General features: G+C 36.6%; 1 protein-coding gene and 1 long non-coding RNA gene across 5 annotated transcripts in view; one reads left to right on the top strand and one right to left on the bottom strand.

Moving 5' to 3' along the window:
• LOC139439987 (uncharacterized) overlaps window positions 1-26,945 on the bottom strand; it is a 388,427-nt gene that overhangs the window by 324,324 nt on the left and 37,158 nt on the right. For 2 of the 4 annotated variants that reach the window (XR_011650064.1, XR_011650065.1), the window contains exons 3-4: window positions 10,722-10,842; window positions 5,725-5,805 (exon numbers count right to left, since the gene is read on the bottom strand). This is a non-coding gene — a long non-coding RNA (uncharacterized lncRNA). The remainder of the gene's footprint in view (window positions 1-5,724; window positions 5,806-10,721; window positions 10,843-26,945) is intronic. The other 2 variants (XR_011650063.1, XR_011650066.1) reach the window with 1 other exon arrangement.
• Window positions 19,726-21,386, top strand: PGK2 (phosphoglycerate kinase 2). The gene has a single exon (XM_004471190.3). The coding sequence runs from the start codon at window positions 19,844-19,846 to the stop codon at window positions 21,095-21,097; it is 1,254 nt and encodes a 417-aa protein (XP_004471247.1). The 5' UTR covers window positions 19,726-19,843; the 3' UTR covers window positions 21,098-21,386.

Genomic DNA, 26,945 nt, shown 5'->3' with positions numbered 1-26,945 from the left:
GATTGTTCATTTTTCAATGTCTCAATGTGTTCATTGCTCACTTTCTAACATGGAACAATTCAGGGCAAACCTCTCACCTCTGAAGGGCAGAGCTCAGTGACTGGAGGTAAAAAGAGTAAATATAAATAAGGATTAATAATGCCAGCTATTACTGATAGAAATGCAGATTTTGGTATGGGGGTGGGTGGGGGAGAAATCACCTCACAAGCTGCAGTGCATTTGTGTGTTTTAACCCTCAGAGAACTCTGCATTTTAGGGTACTTGAGGCTGACTTGCAAATTAACTAAAGTTTTAAAGTAACCTTTCTTTCCATTGTAAATATTTCTGTAAATACTACCAATTGGAAATTAGAACAGTAGAATACTTTTCTGAATCCAATCCTATTTTTATTTTATACAATATTTCTCGGCTGTGATCTTTGGAGCAAAAGCCAACGGCAGGAAAAAATAGTTTGTACCAGTTTCATGAAGTATGTCTTTGGGTTTTTGTAAATAATTTTAACTCAAATAAAATTGCTACTTTCAATACAAAAAAAAAAATGCCAGCTATTATTGTTGAGCACATTTCAAGGACCAAACAGTTTTCAAAGCACTTTACATTATTCTTGATAATATTCCATATAATAATTTTGTGAAGTAGCTACTAAAACTATCTACATTTTTAAAACCAGGACACAGAACTGTTAAATATTTACTCAGGTCATAGAGCAAGTCCATGCTGCAACACCAGTTGAGTGGCATCTTTGTTCATGCTCTTAACCACTGTATTATAGACATAGAATTCATTCATTTACTACTCTAAGTGTACAGTATTGTTTGTGTTTCAAAATCACTTGCTAATTTTTTCTATATTCAGAAATATTTGGAAAAGTGATATGACTTTTAATTTTCTAAAAATGTCTAAGACCTGGTAAACAAAAGTTCTTCCCACATATACTAAAAAATAAAATTGTCTTTTCTATAATCTATCAAGAAAAAAAATCGTTATTCTGCGTGTGTGTAGAGAAACTTACAATAGTATGTGTATACGTTATGGTAGAGGTTATTGTAAATGTTCAAGGTGTGCCCAAGGCTTAAAAAATTGAAGCAGTGTGGTCATGCCCATGTTTTCCCTAAGATAGAAGGGAACTACTCTTCCATCACTGTTAAGAAAAGAGTGATACCTGAACAATTCTGGGATCATAGACCCAGAATCTTTTGCACGTGAGAGGAAATATAAGTATAATTATTGCAACACATAGTTATCTGCGCCTCTACATCTTTTTATGAAAAGGAACTTGATTCAACATCATACACATTTTATTTGTGTGGAGTTAATGGCTTCATATAGAAAAACAATGAGACACATGCTCGGCCTTCCCTGAATTGGGGAACTATTGTGATTAGTAAGGGAAGACATTGTAGTAGTGACATGGACAGGGTGGCCACGCTGGCTGCCGATGGTAGGGAGACAGAAGAAGAGATATGGTGTGGGGGCATTTATTTTCAGGATTTGGAGTTGTCCTGGGTGGTGCTGCAGGGATGGATGCTGGACGTTGTGTGTCCTGCCGTGGCCCACTGGGTGGACTGGGGGAGAGTGTGGGCTACAACGTGGACCACTGTCCCTGTGGTGCAGCGGTGCTCCAGAATGTATTCACCTGGTGCGGTGGATGTGCCACAATGCTGGAAGAGGTTGTTGATGTGGGAGGGGTGGGGGGGGGGGGTGGGGAGTGTATAGGGACCTCATATTTTTTTTGAATGTAACATTTAAAAGAAAATAAAGATGAAAAAAAAATTCAAAAGTAGCCTACCACTTAAAACAGAAAATCCTCCAGAAAGGTAATGCCAAAACATGCCCACAAGATGGCAGGATACACAAACAACTTTTAGGAATCCTTTTCAGAAAGAAATATTTGGCCTAAAAGAACCACTCCTTGCTTAATCCTTATTCTGATTTCCATTATAGCTATTTTTCTAAGAATATTTTTTATTGCTTATATGTAATATATTTTTATATGCTTATTCAAAATTGGTATTGACTATTTAAATAGTTCTTCATTATTGGTATATGTTGTTCCATTTGTTGATTTTCTTTCATAATGCTGGAAAGCCTCTGTTATTTGGAATTTTTCCCTATCAAATGTTTGTTGTCTTAGTTATATCCACAATGATCAGACAATGCTGGATGGTAACTTTATTTTTTCATGGTATTTTTGGTGGAGTTGGAAAAAAAACATAAATTCATAAAATCTTTATGTTACAGTCAGTAGTCCCCCTGACCTCAATCATCTAGGCCCACAGATGAACTTTTCCTGTCTTCAATATAATGTCCCAGATGCTCTATCTCAGTAACTTCTCTTCTTGGTCTTCCCTTTTTATTACCAGGGCTAGAGTCTGTCAGAATTCCATGTACTTGCTGTTCTTAGTTCTTGGTTCCCGCCTCCAGTCTACCTCTTACATGGACCCAACATCTTAATTGGCAAAATAAGGGCAACAGATATTTGGAACCTTTCTCTAGGAAACCATTTTCACGATTCTGGTTCAAGTATCCTTTATTGTTTATTTTTTCCTATTTCCTTTTATTGGACACCTTATTCTGCTGAGGTCTGAGGCCAAAATTCCAAGCCTGACAAGTCCCTAAAGCCCTAAAAACCCACAAAGTGTGCCCTTTGCCACCACTAACACACTTATGCCCACCATTATCACGCTCATTGGTGTTATCTCAACAAGGTACATGGGAGAGAAAAATGACACAATAACAATCCTGTCTAGCAATCTAGGCCTCTCCTTGGATTTCGGACATCTCCCACTGAAAGTCACATCTTTCTGCCCCTGAGGGAAGCATAAGGACCCAACCATCTTCCATCTCATTAGCATCCCACTGGTTTTGAGGTTGCTATAAGGTGCTCTCTCAAATTACCTGTCTCATTTCTGTCAAAGGACAGAAAACTAGCCTCTATTGCCCAGGCCCACCTTAAAAGGAAATTAGTGATGTTAAGCCATTTTTACACATGTATACATTCTTAAAGAATATTTCCATTAAGCTAGCTTATCAGAGATAATTATATTTGTCTGTTATAGTGAGTCTAATGACTCTCCTCAATTCCCCTAGTTAATGCTGGAAACACAAAGACACATATTTTTTTTTCTTTGATTGCATTTAGCTGAAGCTTATATAGACTACGGCACTCTCCTTCCTTATCTGTACCCCTTCTCTCTGTCAATGTTATCTTCAACAAGTTATAATGGATGAAATCCCATGAAATAATACAGTGCAAAAACTTTGAAGACAAAAATCATTAATTAATCAATAAGATGTAATTATTTAATTAACATGGTTTTCATTATGTACACTGATACTGGATATATCACAACTGTGATTATTTATATGCCTGGAATGATAAAAAGGCTTGTTTTATGATAATTCAGTATCTAGTGACCTTAGTCACATTCATCTATTTTCTACTGAATACTGAGAACCCTGTAGTAATAAAAGTTCAAATAGGAAAAGGAGACACCTGCATGTGTATATTACAAGATAATTATACTGGCGTGTAAAAGTTGTCTTTCAGTTTTGAAAGGCATTACATTATCTTATAATAAAATATTCTTAAAGCTAAATTTTAAAATGTATTAATTTAAGTATATTTAGAAAAATAAGTCTGTTACTGTGAATTCAAACTCTCTAGCTTCTATGCACTCTTTGGTTGAAACTTAATTGAAAGAATCACTTTTGAAACACCAGTTTAAAACAAATTTATTTTAGAATGCAATCAGTTTGGAACTTTTGGAACTTTTAAACACAACCTAACTCAGGATTAGCTTTAGCTGGAGATGATTCATCTGGTTTATTTTAGAATAATTCTTATTTATCTCATTTAATTAAAATTAAAGTTCCTATCTTAACCCTCACATCATGGATTTGCTTTACTCAGAGCTTACCGCAGTTAATGCCTGGTAACAGAGGATTCATTATGCAAAGGTCGTACAGAAAACACCTATTTGTGATTTGGATAATTTAGCCATTAAATTTAGGTCATATGTTTATCTGGCATTCTTCACATTCTCTAAGAAAACAAAAGTTCATATTTAAAAATAATATATTAAGGGAAGTGACCGTGGCTCAGTCAGTTAGGCTCCCGTCTACCATATGGGAGGCCCTGGTTTCGCATCCTGGGGCTTCCTCATGAAGCGCCACGGAGTGCCGCCTGACCCACAAGCACCAAAGAGAACAGACTCAGCAAGGTGACTCAACTAAAAGGGAGACAAGGGAAAAAAACACCAAAGAATGCACAGCAAATGGACAGAGAGCAGACAGCAAGCGAAAAGCCACAAGGGGGGGATAAAAAAAATAATAATATATTAAAAAATACTAAATAGTGCTTAGTATTGATGAAATAGAAGAGTATTAGATAAAAGGATTACCAAATGGACAGAGAAATCAATTTTAAAAAGCACAAACTTTAAAATGTATGCATTGCTCAACTCTCTACAATATTAATATATAAATTTTTTAGCTTTTTAAACTATTCTGCAATGAACAAGTTAATGGTATTGAATTGTCCCTTGTTTACCATTTATATAATTCTAAATACTCGCTGAATTTTTTTAGAATGTAAAATGTGTTGTTCACTGCTAGCTTTGAAATGGAGATTAATTACTTCATGCAAAGTAAATATTAATATTACTGAGATTAGCTCATTTTTGTCTATAAAACAAGTGATTGAATATGAATATAGATCACTGGTCATTTCAGCACTCAGAGCTTTGTGTACAGGAGAGTAAAATGTATAATTCATATAATTTGTCAAAAGAAAGTAAATTGAAGCTAAACTGTCCTCAATTTTTCAAAGACTTCTAATAGAATAAATAATATATCTATATCTTATATTTCAAAGCTGATTTTTTTTACCATCCCCCAAATTTAACAACCTGAAATCTTACCACACAGAATTCAATCACTACCACAAGTGAGTACACCCAGGTTAGCAGTCATTAAAGCAATTGCTAGAGAAGCAGTTAGAGGACATCTGCATAAAAAAACCTGAGAAACCTTCTGTCTCTAAGCAACAGCAGGATATAGAATGGTCTTCACAGGAAACACAGGTGAGAACTTGATTAAATGAAACACACATTTCAGACTGACCTGGATATGGGGTGATACAAGGCATGACAATTAATATTTGTGTAAGAGGTTCAAGACAAAAGGGATGAAAACAACAGGGAGGCCTTTCTGTGAGGGTCTCCTACACATGCTGTCTAGATTTTTCACCCATATAAACAACTATTAAACATGAAATCTGTCCCTAATAAAATGTATACTTCCTCCTATGCACTGCCACCCTCTTCTACCTCTAATGGTATATTAGGAAATCAAATTTTGCAACGTATTGATTGATGAAGCATGGGAACCTAGAAGTGAACATCTGCATTTCAATTTCTTTCTCTTTTAATAGACAGTGCCACTTCCATGGAGGCAAAATACACCATTCTTTCATAAGCCACAAAGAGAGAACAAATACATACTTTGGAGAGTCTTCAATGCAAGGAGCATCCTGATTTCAGAGATTTTAAATTGTGAAAAGATAAAGAATGTCAGAAACATGCCTGATAATTACTTCACGTGCTCAAAATATTATTGGGAGTCCTTGTCAAAACAAGTCAATAAAGATATGAGGTAAGTAGTATAAGGATAAGAAGAAAAGAGAAACTGATTTCATTATTTGGAGATAAAATAATCACTTACATAATTTGCAAGTTGCTTCTTGTGAGCTTTCCATTTTAACTCATAACAATGTTCAGGTAAGAAGCCAGGTAAAAGATCGACCTGTGAATATAAACAGTGTTACTCTATGGTGGCACTAACTGCAAGGCAATATTATGAAAATTAAGTTATTTACAACCATAAAAACTCCAAAAACTGTGACCATTACTAATTTAGACAGAGTTTTAATAAGATTTTTAGTCATACTTAGTTTCCTAAACACAATGCTTCACTCTGGACTTCTATTTCTCCCTAGTAGAATGTATCTACTGGGTGTTTTTGTTTTTGTTTTAAAGGTTCATTTGTTTATTTTATTTCTCTCCCCATCCCTCCCCCCTGCCCCAGTTGTCTGTTCTCTTTGTCTATTTGCTGCGTCTTCTTTGTCCGCTTCTTTGTCAGCGGCACGGGAATCTATGTCTCTTTTTGTTGCGTCATCTTGTTGTGTCAGCTCTCCGTGTGTGTGGCACCATTCCTGGGCAGGCTGCACTTTCTTTCGTGCTGGGCAGCTCTCCTTATGGGGCTCACTCCTTGCGCGTGGGCCCCCTACGCGGGAGACACCCCTGCATGGCACGGCACTCCTTGCGCGCATCAGCACTGCGTGTGGGCCAGCTGCACACGGGTCAAGGAGGCCCGGGGTTTGAACCGCGGACCTCCCATGTGGTAGACGGACGCCCTAACCACTGGCCAAGTTTTAAGACAGCCTCTGTGAGATAAACATACTGATACTTTTTGTGACTGAAAAAGTACTTTTATTTAAGTCTCCCATGTAAGGTATATGTTAGCTAGAAATAAAGGTTCTGGTAAAATTTACTTTTTTATTTTGTTAAGTGAGATCTCAATCAAAATATTTTCTCTTGTGGGTGAAATGCTTTTCCATTCTGGAAACTTTACAAAATCTTTTCTTGTTAATGCTCTTACAATTCACTATGATGTTTCTAGGGTGTTTACGATTTGTTTAAAATCTTGGCTATTTTGCATCATTATCATGAGCTCTTATGTCTTTATTTTATCATTGGATATTACCATGCTTTTCAAATATTTTGTCACTTACATTTTATATTTTTCCTCCTTTGATGACTCCTTTGTGATGAATGCTGATATCATTTTTGGTATTATACACTTTGACTTTGTTCTCATTCTCTTTTTCTTCCCTCTTTTGAGGCAAGCTACTTAAGGAATCAGTAGATGAATCTGGAACCTGGCAGAAAAACTATCACCATTAAACCCATGGCCATGAGTATGCCACAAGATGGCTGCAGGAAGACCTTTGTGAGAACTCCCATTTGGAATGAGATTTCCTCCAGAAGCCAGGAGATGCCCTGGATATTCTCCAGGGACCTTATCACTGTGCCCACCCAGGGGATTGATGAGTGTGATAACCAATCAAAACAGCAAACAGCTGGGACTCCTCCCCTGTCATTAGCAAAGGAGCGGTCTAAATAATGGTTTAAAAAGCAAGAGCCAAAGTAGAACAGCCCTTGGTCTTGCCTTCTGCTCCCCACATGCAAGTAAAACCCAGGCATTTGTAATCTGTAATGGGGAATTATAGCCTGCAAATCATCCCTCTTTATTTCTTTTTAGCCCTTTCCTCTCTATCTGGGACCCATGGTCTGTTTTCTCCCATTTCTCTTCCCTCCCTTTCTTAATAAATTACTAGCCTAACTAACCTGGTTTGCTCTTGAAATTCATTTCTTACACCTTAGCCAAGAACCTAGAGAAATTCCGGCAACATTTTCCTAATGCACAATTTTCTTCACAAATTTTCTCAACACTAATTCAAGCTTTAGCTACATTTATATATATTTTACCAATCAACCTTGAGGGGTGTATTTCAGCTTCTTTTTTCATTTCCATATCTTCAAGCAGTTGCACTTGATAACTGCTTCATCAGCATTCATATTTTTATTATCTTTATTTCTTGAAAGTTGTTTGTTCCTTTTATTTTAACTTTGTATTAAATTCCCATTAATTTGGCTTCCTTTGGTACATGTTGGACTATTTGTTAGGCTTTCTCTCATAATGTGGGAGATCCTCATATATGTTGAATTTTTCCCACGATAAACATCTGTATGCCTTGGCTACTTTCTAATGTATGGAGATACTAACTTCATTTCTTCTTCTTTGTTGGAATTGGAAGAAAAGACATCAATTAAGAGAGTCTTCTATGCTTCAGAGGGTCATTCCCTGCTTCCTATTCCTATCTCCCCCAATGGGCATCTTCTGTTCTCTAGGAAACATTCCAGTTCCTCTATATCAGTTTAACCTTTTCCAGATCATCAGTTGAGAATCAGAGCCTACCAGACCTACCAGACCTACGTGTAGTAGTTGATTTTGGCTCCCCACTCCTGCCTGACTCCAGCTTTGTCCTTATATTACTCTACAACTGGTAAAGGAAAAGCAAAAGATATTTAGAGCCTGTCCCTAAGACAATGGTTTCATGTTTCTTGTGCGGGTTTCTTTATTCTTTTTTTTTCATTATTATTTTATTATTAGATAAGTTGTAGGTTTACAGAAAAATCAAAGTATAGAATTCCCATATACCATCCCATCTACTTTTCCAGATTATCAACCCTTTACATTAATGTGGTACTTTTGTTACAATTGGTAAATCAATATTATTATAATTATACTACTAACTGTAGCCTAAAGGTTACATCAGATTTCACTCTTTATGTTGTAAAGTTCTATGGTTTTCAAATTGTTTAAGTCTGGTAATATATTTACAGCCTAAAATTTCCCATTTTTATCACTTTCAAATATATAACTCAGTAGTTTTAATTACATTCACAGTATTGTGCTACCATCATCACCACCCATTACCAAAACTTTTTTGGGGGTGTGTGTGTTGTTTTTTGTTGTTACTTTTTACTTGACACTTTAATTTGCTGATTCTGAGACCAAAATTTCAAGCCAAGCCAGCATTTATCTGATGAAAGTTCACAAAATATACCCATTTAAGCCCATCCTGATCTTGCTCACTGTCTTGATCTCAACAGGACACAAGTACAAGAGAGAAAAACAGTGCAACAAGAATTTTGTACAGCAGTCCATCCTATCTCCTTGGACTTTGGAAATCTCCTACTGAGAACCACTTCTTTCTGCTCCCCAGGAATGTTTAAAACAATATTCTTAGGCATCCATGAGCCTTCCATCTATTTTGACTTGCTGAAGGAGCTCTACATAATTCCCCATTTTATTACTGAACTCTGCAAGGCTCCATGAAGGACAGAGAACTAGAATCTAATGTTCTGGCATTCATTTTGAAAGGAAACTAGTGATGTCTGGGTACATTCTTGGACTGTATATATTCTTAAAGGATATTTCCATTAAGCTAACTTATCAGAGTCAATTATCCTTTGCTGTGGTGAGTCTATCTAATAATTCTCATCAATTCCCTTAGTTAATGCTGAAGACACAAAGACACATTCTTATTCTTTGTTTTTCCTAAAGCTAGAGCTTATACAGACTTCAACTCTCTCCTACCATAACTGCACCCATTATCTATGTCAGTGTTATCTTCAACATGTTATAATGCATGAAACATATGAAATATTACAGGGTAAATATTTAAATTCATCAAATATAATTATTTAATTAGAAATCATGTTTTGCATTATGTAGATCACTAGTATATATGTCATGACTATGATTAAATAATTTCCCTTAAGAAATAAAAAAGTTTTGTTTTATGCAAATCCAGTGGATAGTTGCTCTGGAGGTATCACATCCTTTTACTTCCTACTGAAATTAAATTCTGTAGCAATAAAAATTCATATAGAAAAATGAATCTCAAGTGTATGTTTTGGAAGGCAAATAAGCAAATATTTATATGGCAATGGCCTCTCCTTTCTCTTCTAGGTTCTATTCATTTCTGACTTCTGGCTCCTCCCTGTAGTTTACTCTGAACTCTGGTTTCTGGGTTCTTTCTCTTTATAAGGCCTACTACAATCCAGATTAAACCCCAACCTCATTCATTTGGGCTATACTTGAACTAAAAATAACATCTTCAAGAGGCCCTATAAGTAATAGGTTCAAACGCACAGGAAAGCAGATTAAGATTAAGAACATGTTTCAATTGGGGTACATAATTCAATTTACTGCACTATTATTCTCCTTTCCATACTCTAGTCTTTGGATTGACTAGGCAACATTCAAGGAGTTGTATTAACCTCTACCTCCTGGAGAAGAAAGTATCTACACATATTATTCAGAATTCAATTCTTCTATAAGGAATGTTGGGCCCTTCTTCCCCATTTATTTATTTAAGCATTCATTTGTATCCACACAGACTCACATATATTTATTTTACACTTAAGGTAATAATGCAATCCTAGTTATTTTGATGCTCAAGTTGTGACACCTTTGAACACCAGGAGCACTTTCAGGTTGGATCCTGTGCCTTTTTGACACGTTGCCATTCTTTATTTTTTTGAGCACTTCTTTACTTTCTGGCACTAAAGAAATGCCCCAGGTGCTTTTGATATTTTCGCTATGGTAGTCCTATAATCAGCAATTTATAAAAGATGGCTGTGGCCTTTAATTGGAGAAAGTTATCGAACAATCCAATTGTGATATCACTGATTCTGGGCCCTCTTAGTGGACAATATTTGTATGTATATGAACCATGTTATAATAGGCAGAATTATGGCCCCCAAATATACCCATACCCCAAATATACCCATGCCCTAAAATGTGAACATGTGATGTTACATGACAAAAGGAACCTTGAAGATATAATTAAGGTTATGGAACTTAAAGTAGATTATCTTGGTTATCTCAATGGGCCCAATCTATTCACAGGTGACATTAAAAGCAAAGGCCTCTCTCTGGCTAAAAGCAGAACTGAAAGTTAGCGAAATTTCCAGCATAAGAATTTAATTAGCTGGCACTGGCTCTGAAATATAAGCACCCAAGTGCAATGACCAGAGAGAGCATCTAGAATCTTGATGACTTATAGCAATGAAATGAGGACCTCTTACCTGCAACCGTTTAGAAGTGAATTCTTTTGATAGCTTCCCAATAAGAACCCATCAAAGCAAAACCTTGATTTCGACCTTATGAAACCCAGAGCAGAGAAACTAGCAGAGCCAATCCAGAGTTCTGTGAGATTCAAAAAAAAAATCTGTGTTGTTTAAAGCTGTGACAAATTGTTATGGCAACAATAGTAAATGAATACACATGTATTCATACATACTTATAGTTATCTATCTATGTGTGTATATATGTTGCAATAAGTAAGCTCATACTGATACCTGATTCTAGTCCAGCACTACTGTGTTTCTATCCTTTTCCCCTTGTTTATTGTAACATCTTTTCCTGAAAGTGAGAAACATCACTTCCTGTACTTATCATTTTTTATTAGTTCAATGTTAGTACACATGTACAGAAGTTTCAGAATTGTTAACCCATATGCCTGTAAGAAACAGATTTACCAACCAGAGTATAACATTTCTGTACAGTCTTTTTGCCTTTCACATTACAAACTGGAAACCTCTTTTCTAAAATCACTTGGTCAGCTCCTTTCCGGAGCCCGTTTGGTAAGTTTTGTCATATATTTTAAAAGTCGGGTTCATTTGCCACAGTTTGCATTCCATCTTGAAATCACCCAACATCCTGGTTGATTTAATTTGCACTCAAAGTTCACTCTCATTTTGAAAAATGCATACAATTGTGTATTCTTCACTCTAGTACTATGCAGAGAGGTTATCTCACACTAAACAACCCCGTGTGCATCCTCATTGTAGCTGGCCCAAATCCCTGGCAACCACTGACAGATTTCCCACTCTTATAGTTTTGCTTTTCTCAAATGTCATGTGAATTGAATCATTCAGTATTTACCTACTTTTGTGTATGGCTTCTTTCAGTTAGGAAAAAAAAATACACTTAAATTTCATCCATGATTTTGCGTAAGTAAATAGCTTGTTCCTTTTTGTTGTCATTGAATATTCTACTGTATGGATATACAACACTTTGTTTATAAATTCACCAACTGAAGAATATTTGGTTACATCCAATTTGGAGAAATTATGATGAAAGGCGGATCTAAACATTCAAGTACAAAATTTTGAGAGAATGTAAGTTTTCAGTGCACTTGGATAAATACCTAGGAATGGGGTAAATACCGAAGAGTGAGATTAATGACTTGTATGATAAGCCTTTGTTCACATTTATAAGAAACTGCCAAATGTTTCAAAGCAGCTGTAGAATATTTCATTCCCAACAGTAGAACATGAGAATTTCTGTTGCTATGCATCTTTGACAGCATTTGATATTCTCAGGGTTTATGGATATTAGACATTATAATTGGAGTGTAGTGGTATCATTGTAGTATACACATAAGAATGGAACTTCTAGATCATATGGTAACTCCATGTTTAACATTTTGAGGATCTGCCCAACTGTTTTCTAAAGTGATTGCATAATTTTACTTTCCTGCCAGCAATGTCTGAGGAGTCCATTTTATTTACATACTCGCCAACACAAGTTATTATCTGCCTTTTTTTTTAAAGATTTATTTATTTATTTATTTCTCTCCCCTTCCCTCCCACCCTCCCGCCCCAGTTGTCTGATCTCTATTTCTGTTTGCTGTGTTGTCATCTTTGTCTGCTTCTGTTGTTGTCAGCAGCACAGGAATCTGTGTTTCTTTTTTGTGTGTGTCATCTTGTGTCAGCTCTCCGTGTGGGTGATGCCATTCTTAGGCAGGCTGCACACTCTTTCATGCTGGGCGGCTCTCCTTACGGGGCTTACTCCTTGCACGTGGGGCACTCCTTGCGCGTGTGGCTCCCCTATGTGGGGGACTCCCCTCCGCGGGGGACACCCCTGCGTGGCAGGGCACTCCTTGCGCGCATCAGCACTGCGCATGGGCCAGCTCCACACGGTCAAGGAGGCCCGGGGTTTGAACCACGGACCTCCCATGTGGTAGACGGACGCCCTAACCACTGGGCCAAGTCCGCTTCCCTCTGCCTTTTTTATTATAACCATCCTAGTGGATGATGCTTCAGGTAGTAGTAGATATTAACCTCAAAAAATTAAAGTTTAATGAGAAAAGCAAGTCTCAGAAGAATGATCACATTTGCCTAAAATTCAAAAGCCAGAGAAACAAGCAAACTATTCTTAGGGATATTTACGAAACCAGAATAGTGGTTATTATTGTTGGGAAAATAGGAAGATTCATTTCCATTGGAGATCACAGAGACTTCAAAATTATTGATAATGTTTCATTTCTTAACCACCAGTGATGACACAGGCATTAATTATACTTTAACATTGTTGATTATAAATATATATAATATTTTATATAAAAACTGAGGGAGTAGAAAATAAGACTAGAAATGAAGTTTGGGGCGGATTTAAATGAATTCAAAAGTCTCACATCCAACAAATATAAGTGGAGAATGAAAATGGACCAAAGCAAACTGATTATTATTCTAGTAATGGAAGAACCTGTAACATCAATATAAAGTTAGTGGTCAACAGAGGATCTGAGAGGAGAAAGAGTGAAGAAAAGGTATAACATGGTGCATTTTACATTTTCAACACTGGAATTGTTCTGCATGATATTGTAATAATGGATACAGGCCATTATATATTTTGTCAAAGCCTATAAAATTGTATGGTGCAAAGTGTAAACCATAATGTAAGCTATAGACAATGGTTAGTAACAATGCTTGAATATTTGTTCATCAATTTTAACAATTGTACCACTCTAATTAAAGATGTTATTAATAGGGGAAAATGTGGGAGGGGGAAGGGTTGGGGTAATGGGAATCCCCTATATTTTTTATGTAGCTTTTCTGTAATCTAAAACTTCTCTAAGAATAAAATATAGTAAAATTTAAAAGTCGCAACCACAGGCAAGCCACATAGCCTCATGAAATCAACAAATGCCCCTTCAGCAGGCCCTATTTGGAAATATATGAAAATCTATTTCTCCAATATAACATAGTTATACTCATTTACAATCCTCCTAATCATGATTCTTCCACTGCTTTTATTTGAACCTATACTTTTCAATGTACCTGTTAAATGTTTTTCTCAAGACTTAAATCTTTGGATTGTTCTTAGGCCAGTTGAACCCTGTAACTCAGCAGAGTTACAGCCAATTCCTACTCTCCAGTTCTTTGCACTTGCCCTGGACAATTAGCAAAAAGATGAAAATGGACATATCCCACCCCAAAAACAAGGAATGTTTTCAACTTCAAGCAAAACTATTCCTTTCCTCTGCCCAATCATATCTAAATTTACTCTCAGGCTAAAGCAGTCAGAGCAGAAATCATTCCAAATCCCTCAAGACTGAAGGAAGAACAAAAACAAGGAGTGAGTGTAACCATGGACCAAGACAGATTTATTGTTAATGTAGTTATTAGTTTGTGTTAATGGAGTAACTTGTAACATTGATATAAAATAAATAAATAAAAATGTAAGAATAAAAATAAATACTCACATCCACTAGGATGGCTATTATTTTTTTAAGAAAACCAGAAAATAAGTGTTGGCAAGGATGGGGAGAAATAGGAACACTTACACATTACTGGTGGCACTGTAAAAAGGTGAAGATACTATGCAAATAGTTTGGCAATTCCTCATTAAGTTAAAAATAGAATTATCATATGACACTGCAATCCCACTTCTTGTTATGTACCCAAAAAAATAAAGGAAAGGACTCAAATATCTGTACACCAATGTTTATAGTGCAATTATTCACAATAGCCAAAAGATGGAAATAACCCATATGCCCATTAACAGAAGAATGGGTACACAAAATGTGGTATATACATTATATGGAATATTATTTAGCTGCAAAAAGGAATGAAACTCTGATGCATACTACAATATGGATGAAACTTGAGGACATCATGGTGAGTGAAGTAGGCCTAACAGGAAAAGCTATATTATATGAGCTCACTTACATGAAATCCCTTCATAAAAACTGATAGTAGTTTATAGGTACCAGGGGCTGGGGGCTGGGGTGACAGGACGGAGTCACATCTTAATGGGTCAGTAGTTTCTACTTAACATGAGGAAAAATTAAGGGAAATGGTTATCAGTGATGGTAGCACAACACTGCAAATGTAACGAATACAACTTAATTGTACACTTGAATGTGGTTAAAATGGGAAATATTAGGTCATGTATTTCCTACTGTGAATAAAAGTGTAAATATTTTAAAAAGTCAGTGGTAAAGTTTGTTCCTTATTTTCTACTCTTAGCAATAGAATACATTTGGGATTATGAGGCCAGAATACACAATACTTTGGTCATGTGAAAGAATGATTTCATTACTGAGTGATCGAAAGTACTGGATGCAATAGAAATTGGTGCTTGGCATGCATATAATTTAGTAATTGATCCAGTAGCTATGGGATATAAATAAGAAATAGGAATTGAACATGACTTCAATGTTTCTAGGCTGAATTACTGGGACATGGCCCTGATATGAAACCACTAAAAACAATGCAAAGGCAGAAATACATATTTTAGGGAGGGGCAGAGATGTTATTTTGATCTATTGAACATGATTTAACAACAAAACCATAACATGAGAAAATGAGTACATATATAAATTTGGGTCCAAGGAGCATTCAAGGAGGTGAGGAGGGTATCTTAAGCTTAAGTAGATAAATGTATTGAATTTACTGTCCTTGTTCTCATGCTAACATAGAGAAGCAAAGCAAAATGGGCATTTAGGATGTGTTAACTAATTCTCTTTATCTAGAAAAGAGGTAGGGCTTGGTGCAGGGAGAAAGAAGAAAAGAGGGAAAGAGAGAGAAGGGAGGAGAAAGGGAGAGGAAAGGAGAGAGAGGTATTAATTTCCATACATGAGCTGAAGAACTTATGCATAAAAATTATAACAGCTCTCATATCTCTACAAGGAGAAATCCGTAGCTCTTCTAAATCCCACTTCAGCAGTTAAGTAATGGGAATTTTCAATATAAAACCCTTCTTACAAGACAGAGTGAAATGTTTACACAAACATGAGAAAGCATATTGAGTATGCAGTCACCTATAAAACCTAAGTCCTGTTTCCCTTCTTCTGAAAAGGGTAAAATTTATATTTAGGGGAATCAAGAGAAAAAAGAAAATATAGATCACCTATGAGTATGAGCTTATGGAAAACTCCATCACCCTGTTTTAAATTGAGCCCGCCCAGTACACCATTTGTTTTCTTGTGTCACTTATGAGTAGGTTCATGAGTGAATTGGTTTGTATGAGTAGAAAGGCCAGTGCAGTGACAGTGACCACTTAGTTTGGTAACAGACTCTCAAAACAGTGTTGGCCAAATGCCCCGGAGTCTCAGAAAGTACCAGAGCATAGTTATATTGCACTAGAATTTAGGTATGTATGCCAGTGTCAGTGACAGAGGTAGCATATCAAAGTTCCTAAATTCAGCCAGGTTTAAATACGAGTAACAGCATGAAAGGGCCAATGATGACCTAATGAAAGAATAGTTTCTGCCTTTGGGTTTCAAACATACTTTGCCCCTCAGAGCAATTTCCCTAGATAGTGAAACACTAGATCAGGAGTTCACATGTGTTAAAATCTTTCTTAAAATACTAAGGATATTTTGATCATTGATTCACCCTTTTAGTACTTGCCTGAAGTAAAGTACTTAAGTATTATCTCACTACTTCGCCTCATCCCCAAGACACTGCCTAATAGCACACAGGACTGTGCTTCCCCAACTTGATTGCACACATACTGTTTGAAAGCATTTTTTAAAACTATATACTCATTCATTACTAACGACACTCAGACTTGAAAATAATCATAAATACAAATAGTTATAAAGGATATGTTTACCAGATAATTGTAAATATTTATATTTTTTGTATAACAGGCCTCACTTTTAAAATTTGTATCTAAGTACCCATCAGCATCTATTAAAACACACACACTAGAACTAGCCCTTCTTTAACAGATAATAGACTGGGTTCCTTTTACTAAATGGAGTGGTATATGTATTCCATTTTCACTAATTTTTTAATGTAATAGAATTTTATACATGAAAGTCTTTTATTTAGGCACCATCTCTGATGCAAAAAACTATATATATAAATTGAAATTTTTAAAAACTTGCTATTTCCTATGACTGTGAAGATCTAAGTGTTAACATTTTTTTCCAGATTGAGTTTTACTACAATTATTTTAGTAAACAACTGATCAAAACCGCATGAATGTTAAAAGTGGATACAATATTCAGATGGTAAATATAAGGTATCTATAAATAATTATAAAACATTTTATAATATCAATTTTACCAACATATCAGATGTTATAATTCTTATTCTTTCATTCATTGGTACTTTGTTTAAGCTAAGATATTCAAAAAAGAAATATGAAAGTCAAAATATACTAATTCCATTCACCTTTACCTAAAATACTTTGAGACAAATGCCACTGTTCATGCCTCAAATATGTTTGTGTCAAAGGCTTCATTCTATTTATTTAGCTCGTACAACTTATATAAACTAATTGGGAAAGCCAGTCATTACCAAACCAATCAGTCATACGTGTTTAGTTTCTCAAAAACTATAATCTCTCAATTTCAACCCAAATTGATATTTTAATATTCTTCATGAAAACCACTCCTCTTTACAGCTTAATTTCTAAGTTACATAGGTAGTAAAACAAATTAATAGGAAAGAAAAAGGAGCCTCACCATGACTTTGTAGCCTAAAAGTAATGTCACTATTACCTTCAGTGTTTTTTACTGATGTTCTGCTTGCTGTGACTTTACAGGATTTTCTAGCAGAAGTTGTCCAAGTTTTTTTTTAAAGATTTATTTATTTTATTTATTTCTATCCCCTTCCCTCCCTCCCCCCCCACCCCAGTTGTCTGTTCTCTGTGTCTATTTGCTGCATGTTCTTTGTCTGCTTCTGTTGTTGTCAGTGGCATGGGAATCTGTGTTTCTTTTTGTTGTGTCATCTTGTTGTGTCAGCTCTCTGTGTGTGCAGCACCATTCCTAGACAGGCTACACTTTCTTTTACGCTGTGCACCTCACCTTACAGGGCGCACTCCTTGCATGGGGCTCCCCTACCTTGGGGACACCCTTGCATGGCACGGCACTCTTTGCGCACATCAGCACTGGGTATGGGCCAGCTCCACACGGGTCAAGGAAGCCTGGGGTTGGAACCGCGGATCTCCCATGTGGTAGACGGATGCCCTAACCACTGGGCCAAGTCTGCTTCTCAAGTTTTTTTTTTTTTTCACAGTAATTTGAGAATAGAAGAAGCAAAGATAGGGAAAACAGAAGTTTATTTGGTACCACAGAGCTTTTAATACTTCAAATAATTAAGATTTGACCTAGGTTCAAGATGCGTACTTTTTTTTTTTCAATAAGAGCAATTGTCAAAGGTGATGTAGGAAAGGAGAACCAGCAGGAGGCTTAGACCAATGGACCATTCTTAGGCAGATTTGTTTAAAGAAGAGTGCCTTAAAAGGTAAGGATAGGTAAAATGAGTTCCTAAAAACTAGCTCTGCATGAAAAACCCTTAGAAAATCTCAGTGTATTCTTAGATTTCCTGTGTATGGAAGTAATTTTATTTCAAATAACCTCTTTCCTTGTTTTGTTCAATAAATGAGGGATATTTCATGAATGGCTGGTAGGTTCCAGAGTCTGTGTTAGATGGAAATTAGAGAAAAAAGTAGTAATGGTCCCATACCTCATGCGGGTCAAATGCTCCCACAGGCAGAAACTGTGCAAGTGAAACTCTGAGCTTACATTCTACTCTTTTATCACTAATGAAAAATTAAATTTTGTAAATTTGGCAATTTTAAGACATAGATTTATATAGAGCAAATTGTAAAGTGAGTGCAAAATCTCCCTAACTAAATAGCTCCTTTTTAAATTAAAAAAATCAATAAATTAATAAATGTTAGGTACAGAAAATACAAGCAAATGAGAAGTGAAAATCTGTCTCTTCACCGTTAGTTTCTCTTCCTACAAACTGCAAATCCTGTCCCGTGATTCCTTCTGAAGACAAAGACATTTAAAAAAAAAAATACGTATATCAGATTTTTATTCTCTATTGCTTTGCAAATTCATCTATTTATAAAAATTATCCCCCAAAATCATATACTCTTCTACAGTTGACATTTTTTACTTAGTATTATAGTACATCCTAGAGATCATTTTTGATCATTACCTACAGCTCCACCTTAAAACTTGCATTATTTGCATGGTATTCTATCAAATAGATGCAGCATAATTTATTTTATCAGACAAAACTATTTTTTCCCCATCACACATTATATAGCATTCACAGATTGGAATCAGTTTCCTCTTACAGAAGTGTTTGTTGCTTTTTCTCTCAGGGCTTTACCCTAACTGCTCTTTTATTACACTAACAAGCTCAAGGGCCTTGACAGGTAAAAGAATCAAAAGTAAATGGACCTACTGAGAATTTTTAAAACACAGTGAATCTAAAATATATATTTATTTCTATATCATGAATTTTAAAAGTTATAATTTCTTCCCTTTGGAAAGTCAACAGTTACCAAATTTAACCACAATAATAGCCTCAATAATTGAAGGGGGTCGTGAGGCAGAGAGTGAAATGCATATTTCACATTTTCTGGCCACAGTACCATAAACCTGGAAATTAATCACAAAACGAGAAATAGAAGAAAATTTAAATTTTTTAAAAGTCCAGGTGGCAGGGATGGGATAGCTATCTTTCATAAGCAATTCTCAGAAAAGAAAAATAGGAAATCAAAAATGAAATTACGGAATATCTAGAAAAAGTATTAATAAAGCTTTATGGTTTTCTTCATTTCTCCACTCAGTCTCTGAGCCAATGAAGCTCTGTTACTACAAGCTCGCCATTCCAGGCTCACCTTCTGCCCTAAGGCTGTTTGAACCGCCTAATGGGCCGGTACTCCAAACCCAGATGGACAGCAACACTGACCAATAGCAGAACTGGGTTTCCTTTGCCTGGTCCAATCATAGCTGCCCAGCGTTAGGGCGCGCTAGTGCAGGAAAGGAAGGGGCAGGGCAGGAGGAAAGACGTTAGAAATCACCACCATCACAGCCTCCCGGCAGCATTAAAGTCATTCTCCAGCTTTGTGATCCAGGTGTCAGCTAAGCCTTTGTATTGTCAAGATGTCTCTTTCTAAAAAGTTGACTTTGGACAAACTGGATGTTAAAGGGAAGCGAGTCATCATGAGAGTAGACTACAATGTTCCCATGAAGAATAACCAGATAACGAACAACCAGAGAATCAAGGCTTCCATCCCTAGCATCAAGTACTGCCTGGATAATGGAGCCAGGTCAGTAGTTCTCATGAGCCACCTAGGCCGCCCTGATGGTGTTCCCATGCCTGACAAATATTCCCTCGAGCCTGTTGCAGCTGAGCTCAAATCCTTGTTAGGCAAGGACGTTCTGTTCCTGAAGGATTGTGTGGGCGTGGAAGTGGAAAAAGCCTGTGCCAACCCTGCTTCTGGTTCAGTCATCCTGCTGGAGAATCTGCGCTTTCATGTGGAGGAAGAAGGGAAAGGCCAAGATCCTTCTGGAAAGAAGCTTAAGGCTGAGCCAGCTGCTATAGAAACCTTCCGCACATCACTCTCCAAGCTAGGTGACATCTATGTCAATGATGCTTTTGGCACTGCTCATCGGGCCCATAGTTCCATGGTGGGAGTGAATCTGCCTCAGAAGGCATCTGGGTTCCTGATGAAGAAGGAGTTAGATTACTTTGCCAAAGCTTTGGAAGACCCAGTGCAGCCCTTCCTGGCTATACTTGGTGGAGCCAAAGTGGCAGACAAGATCCAACTCATCAAAAATATGCTGAACAAAGTCAATGAGATGATTATTTGTGGTGGAATGGCTTACACCTTCCTTAAGGTACTCAACAACATGGAAATTGGTGCTTCCCTTTTTGATGAAGAGGGGGCCAAGATTGTCAATGACATCATGTCCAAAGCCAAGAATAATAATGTGAAGATTACCTTTCCTATAGACTTTGTCACTGCTGACAAGTTTGAAGAGAATGCCAAGGTTGGTCAAGCCACTGTCAAATCTGGTATACCAGCTGGCTGGATGGGTTTGGACTGTGGTTCTGAGACCAACAAGAAGTTTGCTGATGTTGTCTCCCATGCCAAGCTTATTGTGTGGAATGGACCTCCTGGGGTATTTGAATGGGATGCCTTTGCTCATGGAACCAAAGCCCTCATGGATGAAATTGTGAAAGCTTCTTCCAGAGGTTGCATTACCATAATAGGTGGTGGAGACACTGCTACTTGCTGTGCCAAATGGAACACTGAGGATAAAGTCAGCCATGTGAGCACTGGAGGAGGTGCCAGTTTAGAGCTTCTAGAAGGTAAAACCCTTCCTGGAGTGGATGCCCTTACCAACCTATAGTGGATGGTGTTCCTTCCTCCTGGTTCCTGTCCACAGACTTTAAGTCAGCCTAGTGATTTTACATCTCAACTTGACTTTTGCTAAAATCTAACCCTACATCAAGACTCAGGTAATTACTTAAGGACAGGCTACCAGGAACCCTCAAACATCAGCACACTAATTCAACACATCTTAACTGTGTCTTGCATTTGCCTACTGTCTTCAAGCTCTCATTAGAACTTCACCATTGTGCTCCATAGGGAGGCTGTATTCTAACCTTGCCTATTAAAATAAAGCTGAATAGGCTGTATCTCTCTTTTTTATTTTAGTCTAGCTTTGTTATAATTTTCCCACTTGAAACTTTGAAACAAGACAAAACCCAACTTGGGGATGGGAGGGGACAAAAGTTGACAAACTGTCAAACAAAAGTGCTTAAATAAACAAAAAAAGTATAAGAACTAATGGGTACTATTAAAACTCTGCTAAGAGGAAAGGTCTTACTAAGAAAAAAAGGATACTTTTTCAATCCTAGGAGTTAAAAAAGGAAAGATTAAAACCAAGAAAGGAATTGTGTGAGTGTGTGCATGTATGTGAGCACACACACCTATGTGTGTTAGAACAGAACCATGAATTAAGCCCAGGTTTTCAAAGCAGACGTTAAATAGTTAATATAACTAATAAAGCCTAAAACTGGGTTTGGGGCATAAAATAGATCTATAAATAGTTTAGTTATGGGAAAATGAAGATATGGAAACTCCTCTATATTAGAAAGCAGAATAAGAAAATAGTATGTAAGGAAGCGGACCTGGCCCAGTGGTTAAGGCATCCACCTACCACATGAGAGGTCCGCAGTTCAAACCCTGGGCCTCCTTGACCCGTGTGGAGTTGGCCCACGCACAGTGCTGATGTGAGCAAGGAGTGCCCTGCCACGCAGGGGTGTCCCCGCATAGGGGAGCCCCATGTGCAAGGAGTGTGTCCCATAAGGAGAGCTGCCCAGTGCAAAAGAAGTTCCGCCTGACCAGGAATGGCATGGCACCACACACACGGAGAGCTGGCGCAGCAAGATGACGCAACAAAAAGAAACACAGATCCCCGTGCCGCTAACAACAGAAGCAGACAAAAGAAGAACACGCAGCAAATAGACACAGAGAACAGACACTTGGGTGGGGGGGAGAGGAGGGAGAGAAATAAATAAATAAACCTTTAAAAAAAAGAAAATAGTATGTAAAAGAAGCAGAAATACTTCTTAGAGAGTCTTTTGTCTGCTTCCGTAGATAAGAAAGTAGCACAGGGTAAAGCTGTCAACAAATTAAGAGTAAAAGTAGAGTAATTTTTCCTAGCTGTACTGGCCTATGTTCCATTGTTCCAGATCGGTTTTGTATATTCAGCATCCTGGACAACTGGTTTAAAATATAATCTTAGAACAGTTAAAATTTCAGCATCTTATTAGGAGAATATTAATGATGTTCTGGTAATCCCAGGGAAGATATAAGAGTTAGGCTTAAATAGAAGTAAAAGAGAACTAAAACTACAGTCAGTAGTTCAATTCAAATTAAAGTATATTTCTCTCACATAAAAGTCCAGGGCAAATAGTTGTACTTTTATCTATGAAGTCATCCAGGTAACCAAACTAGTAAGGCAAATGTGCTACTCTCAATAAGTGGATACCATATCTGTTTCTGAGATGTCTGCCTAAGTTTTTACAACTTGATAGCCAACAGGAAGGGACCATTAGTGGAAGTCAGTTTCTTTTTAAAGACATGACCCAAAAGATTCAAGAATTTTTTTAACATTTTGTTGGCTGATAGTTGTGTGATTAGGCCAATTTTCCAAGAGAGACTTGGGAAATGTACTCTCTCTAGCTGTATACTAAACTGAAAAATAGTTTCTATTACTAAAAGGAAGTAGGGGGAATAACACTGGGGGAATTTAATGGTTTCCTACAGTCTATCACTCTGGTAACCCAAATATCCATGCCCAACCCATCTTTCTATATATAATAACTATTCTTCCCCAAGAGGTGCAACTAAATATCTTGTCCAGTTATTGATTTCTGCTCAGAATTGATTATCTCTAGGTGATGCACAGTCTTTTCTATGTGATCCAGTGGGGAGACCAATAGTCTGGTGACTTATAAAGTAACAGACATTTTTCTTCTCATTAACCTCAGCCCAGTCTCCATATATACCCAATGCATAATGGTGGAACAGAAATAGGATAACTTCAATAAATATTTATATTTAAGAAGGTAATCAACTCATTACAATTATAAAACAAAGCACGCTGGATAGGAATTTTAAGAACACCCTGACCTGACAGAATTTCCCTGTTTAGACCCTGGCTCTGTGCTCTGGGAGGAAATCTCTTATTCATAATCCTTTTTGACCCCAAGTTTGGCCATCTTGGAGATTTCTGTTGTTTCATTATTATGGTACTTTCTGAAGTAGATGTGGGAGAGTACTCCCACACTGATCCTCTGCACGGTTTTCTTAGCCTCCTCCTCACTGATGCAGCATTATTAAATCAGAGGTTGCTTTGTGTATTGCAAAATTAAAAGCCTTTGAAGGCCAGACTTTTGATCTGTTTTCTCAAAAATCAGGTTTTCTGGTCTATTCAATTTCATGTCAAAGAGCCTCATTCAAAGATCACTTCTGGATATACTCAAGCCTTTTGATTCTTTTCATTTACTGACCTCTTTGGTTCCACTTTTCTATATTTCATTTTAAAGGTTGATAATTTTGTGGCCAACTGAAAAAGTAGGCATTGGTGGGAAAGTATTACCTGTAATCTAATCTTTGCCTGTGGCTTACTCATATTTTTGGCTGAAAAGTCCAAGTGGGGGGGCTTTTAAAAAAGCAGAGTGTCAAGTCTTTCTCCTGTTTGTGATGTTGAGGCAGTTGGCTTTTTCAGTTCTGAGAGGACTCATTTTCATAGTCTTTAGTCAATTTTGGTAGCAGGCAACAAAAAGAGAAAGCCTCCCTTAAGAAAGCTTATCAATTTCTGCTTGCAACTGTCCCATATTTCCTGGTTGTGCACATTTTTTGGTTGCAGTATATTGCTAAAAACAGCATAAAACAATCAAAACATACTGATATTATTCCCCTTTCTAAATACTTTCCTTCCAACTATAGATTTGTAGGTGAATGTCCTGTCTACTAAGATATCACAGTAAGAGTTTTACCAAATGACACAGCCCAAAAAATACTTCCGGCCTTTCATATCTCTTTATTCACCTCTTCCTACTTCACCACTAGACAAATTCTATATTTTATTGTTTTTTTAAAGGCAGTCCTCTACTTAGAGGTAGCAGTTTCTATATTTTTTTAGTAGGTACTGGGGATTGAACTCAGGACTTTGTACATGGGAAGCAGGCACTCAACCACTGAACTACACCTGCTCTCCAAGTAGCAATTTCTAAATTAGTATACACACAAGTGGTTCCCACCTATGAACAGTTTTGTCCCATAGGGGACATTTGACAATGTCTTCAGACATTTTTGTCACATCTAGGGGTGCTACTGCATTTAGTGGGTAGATTCCAGGGATGCTGAGACATCTTACAATGCACAGGACACCGCTTATAGTATATATTGTAAATACTATGTCATTTATTATAAGAATTGACTCTGACTGTGGGGATGGACAAATCCAAATTTTATAGGGCAAGCTGCAATTCCAATGAAGGTTTTCAATGAATTATCCAGGAAAAGCTGGCTGACTGAAGTAGAGATGGAAAGTTTTCCTTCCATCTGCTGAAATCGTCACTTCTCCTTTAAGCCCTTCAACCAATTGGATGAGACATCTCTCATTGCTGAAGGCAATCCTCTTCTTTGATTGTAGATATAATCAGCCAGAGATACAATCAACACTGATTACTTAAATCCACACAATATCCTCACAGTAACTATCAGGCCAGTGCTTCCTTACCAAATAACTGGACACCGTACAAGAACTTAACCATCACACACCACCACATACATACACAACAAAGAACTACATGGTCCAAAATGGCAAGTGCTGAGGTTGATTGAGATTGAGCTGCTTCAATAACAAGACAAAAATACAGCTTCTCAGGCAGCATAGAAATTCGTTTATTTCTCATGTAACATTCCAGAGTGGATATGGGTAAGTAGGCACTTCTTGAGCTTAGCGAGAACCCGGGCTAGCAAAATGGCTCTGCAATCATCTGCACATGTCTCTAGGAATAGGAAGATGGATCCAATTTTTGACATTTTCTAGTGAACTGGGTGGGAATGGGGAATCCAGAGCTATCTTTATGGAGGAGTCATGGAAGATACGCGTCAATTCCGCTTACATTCTTTTGGCCTGAGTTTAATGTCATGATCACATCTAGCTGAAAGGGAACCTGGGCAATGCATTCTAAGGTTGGTGATCATATACCCAGTTAAAACTATTGTTAAAAAGAAGAAGAATAAAAGGTGAATTTAAAACATTACAAGAGGAATTTTAAACATTCTGTAACATACTGGAAGATCCATTGAAAGCATGCTTTTGTAGATAAATTACCCTACTTTAAAGAAGAGCATTTAGAGAATAAATACATTTTATGAAAAAGAAAAGTCTCCATGAAAGAAGTTAAAATGAGTTAAGAAGGCAACAATAAGAGATGGAAAATAAGTCATTAAAGTATTAAAAGATATGATAAATTCAAATATTGCTAGCACAAAACATTAAATGGTGTTAGAAGCAGTAAAAAATTGAAAGTGCAGAGGAAACAAAAGGTGACTTGAATTAGAAGGTTAAAAAAAAACAATAAGGAAAGGCTTTTGTTTGTGAGTATATACATTCATACATACACACACATATATAGTATTTTATACAACTGTAATTGAATTTTTTAAGAAATACATATTATAATTATATATATATAAAATACTTAGTTTTCTATTTGTTAAAACCAAATTTTAAGAAAGCTAAAACAGGCTATTACCACAAAATGGTGCATTGACATGGATTTTCAGTTGAAACTAAAAGTGTGGAGTTAGTTTGGGGGTTCCACTTTGAGTTATTGAACTCACATGCACATTTTTATGCCAATTATTTTCTGTACATTTTTAATAAAAAGACCTTTACTGAATTAGTTTATTTTAAACAACATTAGTTAATAAAGCTGTGATGAAATACAAAATTACAAAACAAAGTATATGCTATATTCCATGACCTTATCATGCCTTCATTAACATTGCTTGAATCAAGTACTTTCAAACCTGAATTAGTTATTAGATGTCTCCAAGGTATTATAATAAATTTGCTTCCCTTAAATTAATATGTGTTAATGATAAACCTAGAAAGGTGAGGTATAACTGAAAAAAAGTGCAGTATTTTTAAAATGATAAATTGGAAGGGCATATGAAATTCTATATAAATGAAATGCTTGAACAGGAGCAAGAAAATCCTTTAACTGTCTCAGGGAGACACATGGCTCCACCTCAGATTCCTTTTGCTGTGCTGTGGCCTAAAAACTTTCACCAGGCAGTAACCTGGGACAATTGTAGACTGGTCTTGTTTGTTTCCTTTCTCCAGGATCACTGTATTGTGTTGCCCATTATAAAATATCTGAAAACTGTTGTTTCATATACTTTGTCTACTTGCTTGTGTTTTGTTTTTTTGTTTTTTTTTTAAGTTCTCTCAGATCAGTGTCCATAGAGTCCCTGTTACTCCATCTTGGCCAAAATTGAGGTCCCAAAATCTTTTATTTTTCAATGTTTTATAGTAATACTTTTTATAAGCTGAGTAATACTCATTTAAAGTCCTAGATAAGCTGTGAAAATGTAAACCAGTGTTTTAAATCTGTTCTTCTTTCTTTTTAGTATGGGTAGAGAAATTATTTTTTCACCAGACTAGAGTC

Source organism: Dasypus novemcinctus, chromosome 11 (genome assembly GCF_030445035.2).
Source record: "Dasypus novemcinctus isolate mDasNov1 chromosome 11, mDasNov1.1.hap2, whole genome shotgun sequence".
Taxonomy (NCBI): domain Eukaryota; kingdom Metazoa; phylum Chordata; class Mammalia; order Cingulata; family Dasypodidae; genus Dasypus; species Dasypus novemcinctus.
This window is presented reverse-complemented; position numbering and strand designations above follow the sequence as displayed.